The sequence below is a fragment of the Callorhinus ursinus genome, unplaced genomic scaffold, assembly GCF_003265705.2.
Source record: "Callorhinus ursinus isolate GAN/ISIS: 27379988/994484 unplaced genomic scaffold, GSC_fseal_2.0 scaffold2, whole genome shotgun sequence".
NCBI lineage: Eukaryota > Metazoa > Chordata > Mammalia > Carnivora > Otariidae > Callorhinus > Callorhinus ursinus.
The window spans coordinates 1,307,034-1,314,496 of NW_027397064.1; the positions used below are offsets into that span (position 1 = coordinate 1,307,034).

Below are 7,463 nucleotides of genomic sequence, written 5' to 3' on the forward strand. Positions count from 1 at the left end.
TCTCCTCACAGCCCTGTCCCTTCCCCAAATACTGTCCAAGACAGGTGGAAGCGTTGCCCCAGCTACAGGAGGAGGCGGAGGCTAGACAAGACAGCGCAGGGATGTGTGTGGGATTCCAAAGAGTTCTAAGCACAATTAGGGTTTTCAACACAGAGGCACACGTTATAAATTAAGTTGAGACAGCAAATGATAAAGCAAAGCTTGTGGAGAATAATACACCCAACCTGTTGGAAAGAGTTAAGAAATGAAGTTTGAGGAACGATATGCAGAGCCCTCGGAAGTCTGCAAGTTCAACCTGAGTCCTAACTCCCAAAGACCACACCCATGTTCCCCGAGTTGAATACCCTTCTTAGGTGCACCATGGAGATGAGTTACCAGGAGCCTAGACAGCCTCCTTCAACAATGAATGTGTGCTGTGCACCTTCTGTGTACCTTACCCAGCTCAGCTCTCCCAGGATATGGCAACAAACAAGTACTGTCTCCATCATTCGCTAAGTCACCATCCACAGGGGAAAAGTTACAACCAATCTCAACGGAGGTGAGGCGCCCTTCATCAGCCAATACCAACCTGCTCTTTTATAGTTTTCCCCTGTGGGTCCCACTACAACCACCTTCAATAAATTTATCCACGGGAATTTATTAAGCATCCAAAACGTGATCACCATGCTGAGCAGTGTGGAGAAAAAGTGGGGGGGGGGGGAGCCAAAAAATACAGTAATTCTCCAGCGATTTGTGATCACCTTTCACGAGCTAGGCACTGAAGGGGGGAAAAAAAAAAAAAACACAGAAACGACTGGCGGGCAGGGTGGAAGAGTGTGCTAACAGATACAAGAGTAGTCTGGAAAGAAAGAATGCTCCCCGAGGGGCCGGAAGAGGCGGGCCAGCAGGGGTGAGGGCGAGGACCTCCATACAGAGGCACCGCAAAATTGGGCCCAGTGGGCGCTCCTCTGTCAGGGCCTGCGCTAGGCTATGCGAGGTGCGATTCTAACGCCAGCCCGGTTCCCGGCCCGGCCTGCACCCCGCACCTGGGCCCTGACTCCCGGCGGGCACCTGGGGCCCCGACCTCCGGCTCGCACCCCAGCCCGCACCCCGCATCTAGGCCCTGACCCTCACCCGGGGCCCGACCCACACCAGGACCCCGACCCTTGGCCCGCCACCCCCCGCCCCGCCCTGACCCATACCTGGGGGGCCTCGACTCCGGCCCGCACCTGTGCCCTGACTCCCGGCCCTGACCCCGACCCGGGGCCCCGACCCTTGGCCGGCACGGCGGCCCCCGGCCCGCACCTGGGTCCCGAGCCCCACCCGGGTCGCTGACCCTCGGCCCGCACCCGGCCTCCGGCACGGCGCCCACCTCGGTGATGATGTCGTGCAGGTAGCGGAACGGGGGCTTGCTCAGCAGCTTCTCCGTCAGCGGAGGCCTCCGGATCACCTTCCCCAGGGCCTCCTGCGTCCGCTTCACCACCGCGGCGTTCATGGCGGCGCGGCCCGCGCCCCCGCCGGCCGGCAGAGCCTAAGCCGCGCTCCCCGGCCGCCGCCGGCCCCGCCGCCGCCGCCGCCCTCCCCGGCCTCTACGCGCCGCTCGGGCTCCCATCCCACAGTGCACCGGAGTCGGCCACGGCGCGTGCGCGGGACGGCCGGCGCCCGTCGCCAGGGCGGCGCGGCCTTAGCAACGGACGCGCCGCAGCGCCTGGCTTCGCCCCTGCCCGCCGCGCGCGCTGCGAGAGATCTAGACCAAACGTCCTGCCCGCGCCTGGCAACCGGGACCAAGCCACGCCCTTATTCTTCTACCAGGTGTCCGTGATTCCGTCCACCTGTCTTCCACCCACCGTGCACTGGCTCACTGCAGAAATCCTTCCAGCAATTTGGAAGCCTTGTGACCTGGTTTTGGTTCTTTTTTTATAAAAAGATGCTGATTGCCCCTGCATTTTTAAATCTTTTTTTATTGACAAATAATTGACATATGGAACATTAGCTTCAAGTGTACGACATAATTATTTGATATTTGTATATATTGCAAAATGATGACCACAATAAGTCTAGTTAACATCCACCACCGTAGTTACAAAAAGTTTTTATTGTAATGAGAACTTTTAAGGTGTACTCTTAGCAACTTTCAAACATGTGACAGAATATTGTTAACTACTGTCACCATGCTGTACCTCATCTCCCCATGACTTACTTACTTTATAACTGGAAATTTGCACCTTTTGACCCCCTTCATCCATTTCGCTCTTGTAATTGTATCTTTATAACTTTTATTTACATTTATTTTTACCGTTTTCAATGTTCTTCATTCTTTGCATAGACTCGAATTTCCATGTGGCATCATGTTCCTCTGTCTGAAGAACTTCCTTTCTTTTAGCAAAGGTCAGCTGGTGATGAGTGCTGTCACCTTTCCTTTGTCTGAAAGTGTTTATTGCAACTTCACATTTGAAAGATTGTTTCACAGAGTATGCAAGCCCGGGTTAACTTTTTTTTTTCTTTCAGTACTTTACAGATTTTACTCCACTGGCTTCTGGATTACATAGTTTCTGAAGGGAAGTCTGCTCTAGTCCTTTGTTCTATGTATCTGGTTGCCTTCAAGATTTTCTTATCATTGGTTTTTGTAAATTTGCCCATGATGTATCTATCTAGCTGTGGGGGTTTTTTAACTTAAAATTTATATTTGGTTATTATTTATATGCGAAAAGCCTCACCTATTTTAAGTATACTGGTTGATGTATTTATGTTACTGCCACCACAACCAAGATATAGAGCAGTTCATGCTCCCTCAAATATTTCCTCCTACTCATTTGCAATCTATCTCCTCCTTCACCCCAGCCCCAGGCAACCACTGATCCGCTTTCTGTCATTATTATTTTACCTTTTCCAGAGTTCCATATAAATGGAATCATACACTACATAGTCTTTTGTGTTTAATTCTTTCTCTTATAATGATTTTGAAATTCATCCATGGTGCTGCATACATTAATATGTCATTCCTTTTTGTAGCTGAGTAGTGTTTCACAATACAATTTGTTTATCCATTCACCAGGTTATCGATACTTGGATTGCTTTTGAGTTTTGATTACCTATGAATAACGCTGCTGAGAGCATTCACATAAAGTCTGTGCCAACATAGTTTTCCTTTTGTTGCAGTTGCAAGGTTCTTGTCTCACAGAGCCGAAGAATGAATCTCTCGGACACAAAAGGGTGAAGTGAAGTGAAAGCTTATTAAGTGAAGGTAAGAACAGAAAGGAAAACTTTCTAGAGCGAGAGGGGTCCCGAGTGCGTTGCCACTGAGGGCTTTTATGGTCGGTCTTTTATTGAAAACTGACCAGGGAACTGAAATCTTGACGCTTCTACCACGGATAGCACCATGTTTACCTCTCCTTTGAAGTTTCGTAGCTTTTAATGGTCAGTCTGTAACTGTCATAAAAATATCTCGTCTCTGACATTTGAGACAAAGGAGGTGGTCTGGTTATGTTCCCTTATCTCTGGTTTCTTACGCCTCAGCATTTTTCCGTATCTGGCATTTCCGTGAGCCTGGTCATGTACCCCACCCCTCTCTCTCCCTACCTAGCCCCACCTGTCCCTTACGCACTTTCTCTTGGATAAATACCCAGGAGTGGCTTTTCTGGGTTGTATGTTAAGAATATGTTTAACTTTACAAGATGCTACCATGTTTTCAAAGTGGTGGCATCATCTTTCATTCCCACCAGCAATGTATGTGATTTCTAGATGCTTCCTATTCCTGCCAAGATGTGATAGGTCAGTCTTTTTTTTTTTTTTTTTTTTTTTTTTTAGTTCAGTCTTTTTAACTTCAGTCATTCTTGTCGTGGTATAATATCTTATTATGGTTTTAATTTGCATTTCTCTAGTGATTTGTGATTTTGAACTCTTTTCATATACTAATTGGATATTCATATGTATGCGGTGAAGATAGTCCTAAAGATGTATCCGGGCGTTCAATGAATCACTGCTGTGTGCTATGAAAATTAATAAAAGGGAACATGGTTCACCATATAGAATCAGGAGGCCAGCAGGAGGAGCTCTCATTCCCAGCACTGGTTATCAATTGCAGATCCAACAGGAACAGAAGGACCTTGCGCATGGATACTATTTTACCATCGCAGCCACAGGAAGACAAGTTGGCAACAGACCAGCCAATGAGAGACAGTCACAGCTCAGCCCATGAGAAGCCACTTCCAGCTCCCAGTTTCCTTCCATGGACTTTTTGTTTGTAACCGCCCTCCCAACTCTCTCTTTCCTCTATAAAAGAGAATTTCTCCCCTTTGTTCTGGGGACTTGCCTATGGTTTTGCTGTAGCGTGCTTGTCCCTGAATTCTCTACTATTCCAGAGTAAACCCATTTTTGCTGGTAAAATAACTGACAGTTTTATTTTTAAGGTTAACAGTGCTCAGCACTGTCTAGGTGCTGGGGACCTCATGGAGAACTATGTACCTTCTAGTAAGCAACATCCATACTGTCCTCTGCTGTCCACTGCTCCAGGGAACATCACTGTCCCTGCGGCTAGCTGCATCCAGGACCACATGAGCTGTGGTCACCCGGACAGAGGCCAGGCGAGCCACCAAAGCTCATAGCCCTCCAGCAGCGCTGACCTGACTTCTGTCCATACTTCACCACGTAAGCAGGCTGCCTGTCTGAGACTTTACTGAGAAGTTAGGAGCCACCTAAGAGGATGATGACCCAGAAGGGAAGGAATTTGGCAACACTCGCTGGATAGAGCTATTCCGTGGGGAAAAAGCACCCAGCAAATTTCACCCTCAGACGTGTTCCCTCCTGGGTGGCCCTGAGGTACTAGCCCTGCTCCCCAGCTTCCAGGTCTACTCCCTCGGCCAGAGCACCTCCATCCTCTGACCCCTGCTTGTCAGATCTTCCTGACTTTCTAGAAACTCCACCACCTACATATGTATCTCCCCAACTACCCCCTCTCTTTCGGCCCTGGATGCTCCATTCCAGACTCATCCCAAGGCAGGGGCAGGAGAGTTCAATCCCTTGGAACAGTCCAGGGTGATGGGGGACACTGTGACTCAGGCTCCTCCCGGGGCTCCCAGATCTCCATTGTTCTCCTGATTGTCCACATATTTATCTTTATCACACACACACACACGTCCTGCTTCCCAAGAACGAATGTTCTCAAACAGTTCATCAAACTCCATGAAGAACAATAAAATAGTTTCCCAACTGTTTCATCATTTCTGAACATGCTTGTCCACACTGAAACTAATACTTCATATTCACATGGAGAACAATGGTAGCCTCCCTTCCCTGCCACTGCCTGGCCCCCCTCCAGCTTCCCTGGAAGTCTTCTAAATAGGGGGGTGGGCCATAGTGAGACTGTGTCCTTCTTCAGGGCTGGGCCCTTAGTTCATGAAGGCTGGCCCACAGCTCCAAAGTGACTAAGCCTTTGGGCAAAGCTGCACCAGCTTGCGGCCCTCCGGGTGTTAGGGAGAGAGGGGGTGGGATGTCATTCTCACAGGACGGTCAGGTAGAGCCCTTCGGGGGCCAGATACAGAGGATGCTGTGGTGTCTGAGAGCTAAAGTGTCCTGACCCAGATGTCTTCCCTGATCTGCTCACCGTGGCTGAGCTGGGAGCCCAGAGGCCCCTATGAGGAGCACCCACCTCTGAACTCTGAACATTGGCTGGGTGGACCTGAGTAAGGGTGGAGGGGGTTGAACTCAGGGAAGTCACTGACCCTGGTCTCTGACCTCAGGTGCCCTGCCTTCCCAGCAGACACTACCTAGCCCCCTTCCTCCAAAGTTCATGCTAGACAAAATCCTCCTCTGGGCCTGGGGCCATGGGACAGCTGTGACCAGCAATGGCTTGTCTATGACTGGTCAGTCACCCAGAGCAGTGAGGACAGGGGGTGTGGCCGCAGAGAGCTCTCTGGCCCCTGAAGGTCCACTGAGGATCCCAGCCAGTGCCCCATGAAGCCTGATTCTGGAAAGGAAGCAGAGTCACCAGACCCCACTGAGGACCTGTCTGAGGGAAGCGGGCCAGGGAGTGCGTGTGGCAGCCTCTGGGAAGGAACATGCTCCCCATCACATAGTGCATCCTCCTGAGGCCTCCCACTGCCCCTAGGCAAGTCCACGCCCTCCACACAGAGACTGACCGGGGCAGGGGTGCAAGGCCCTGGGAAAGCAGGGCCGACAAGACTCAGCTAAGGATTCCAGACTCCAAGAAAGAGACGTGGAACCACCTCAGGAGAGTGGGGAGCAGGAGGGGCCCAGGGGCCAGTGGGGAGTCTCCAGTTCAGGGGGCTGGTGGTTTTGGGGGCGGGTAGCTGAATCCCAGAGCACCTCAGGGTCATGTAAGGATTAGAGGAAAAGAGAACATAAAAAGAGTCATTCGTGAAAACAGACAAGTGATTACATAACTACAGAAAATCACAGTAGAGAGAATGTTTGAGACATAAAAAGCTGGCAGGAGATGCACTTGAAATAAGCAATTTCCAAATGAATGAAGGAGATGACAGAGGCCATGACTCACCCCATGAGAGAGAGCTCCACAAAGCAAGGGGCTTCCAGACCCTGCCTCTCCTCCCCTGAGAGGCAAACATTCCCAGAGACAAAGGCCCCAGGGGAGGGGGTGGGGTGGGGGAAGAGCCCAGGATGTGGGTCAGCCTGTGGGAAGGACTGGGCGAAAGGAGAAGTGGTCCAGAGCCTGGACACAGCCTCACCAGCCCTGGATCCAAGACTGAACTCCCTGGCAGGCTCAGGAAAGAAGGCACCAGTTTGCGGGGCCAGTCAAGTGCTTTGCTGTGTGCTGCCCTGGCTAAGCTGGAAGGTGACTGGCACCATGGTGTGAAGCCTGAGGGGCCGGGCGTGCAAGACCTTGTTCCCTCTTCTCCAACTGAGCCTGGACTAAAAGAAGACACAGCCTTCTTCCTAAGTTTGCTAAGATCATTTCTGCCTCAGGACCTTTGCACTTGCTGGTCCCTTTAACTGAATAAGAGTAACACTTATCTCCCAGATCTTCATATGGCTGGAAACTTGCCATTATTTGGGTCTCAGCTCACATGTGACCTCTCAGAAATATCAATGATAGACTACATCTGAATTCCCCAGCCTGTCATCATACCTTATTTCCTTTAAAGTACTTACCACTCTGTGAAAGTCATTTTTTATTCCTATCTGCCCTTTTGTTTTCTCTTTCCCCACCCCGATCACCCCCAGAAAGGGATTTCTATGAGTAGAGGGGCCTGGTTGATTTGCTTACCCCCGAGTCCCCTATACCTTCAACATCGTCAGACACATCCGGGCATTCAATAACTATTTACTGATGTTCAATAGACTATGCTCTTCTTAAAACTGCTCTTTCCAACGGGCTCTTAATAATACGGTTTGTTTATACCATAATTTCAAATAAAAAAAAATCAAACTCTAATGTTATGTAAAAAATGGGATCTCAGCAATGTTAAATGTCTGTGTGTGTGTGTGTGTGTGTGTGTGTGTGTGTG

General features: G+C 50.2%; 1 protein-coding gene and 1 long non-coding RNA gene across 2 annotated transcripts in view; one reads left to right on the top strand and one right to left on the bottom strand.

Annotated features, from left to right (window-relative positions):
- Positions 1 to 1,605, bottom strand: part of TRAF3IP1 (TRAF3 interacting protein 1) — a 66,414-nt gene extending 64,809 nt beyond the window's left edge. Inside the window, exon 1 of the mRNA XM_073903846.1 lies at positions 1,352 to 1,605. Coding sequence (XP_073759947.1) covers positions 1,352 to 1,474 — 123 coding nt within the window. The 5' untranslated portion in view covers positions 1,475 to 1,605. The remainder of the gene's footprint in view (positions 1 to 1,351) is intronic.
- Positions 1,606 to 1,670: 65 nt separating this feature from the next.
- On the top strand, positions 1,671 to 4,352 carry LOC141374962 (uncharacterized). The gene is made up of 3 exons (XR_012382214.1): positions 1,671 to 1,791; positions 3,139 to 3,223; positions 3,861 to 4,352. It is a non-coding gene; the product is annotated as an uncharacterized lncRNA (long non-coding RNA).
- The last annotated feature ends 3,111 nt before the right edge of the window (positions 4,353 to 7,463 follow it).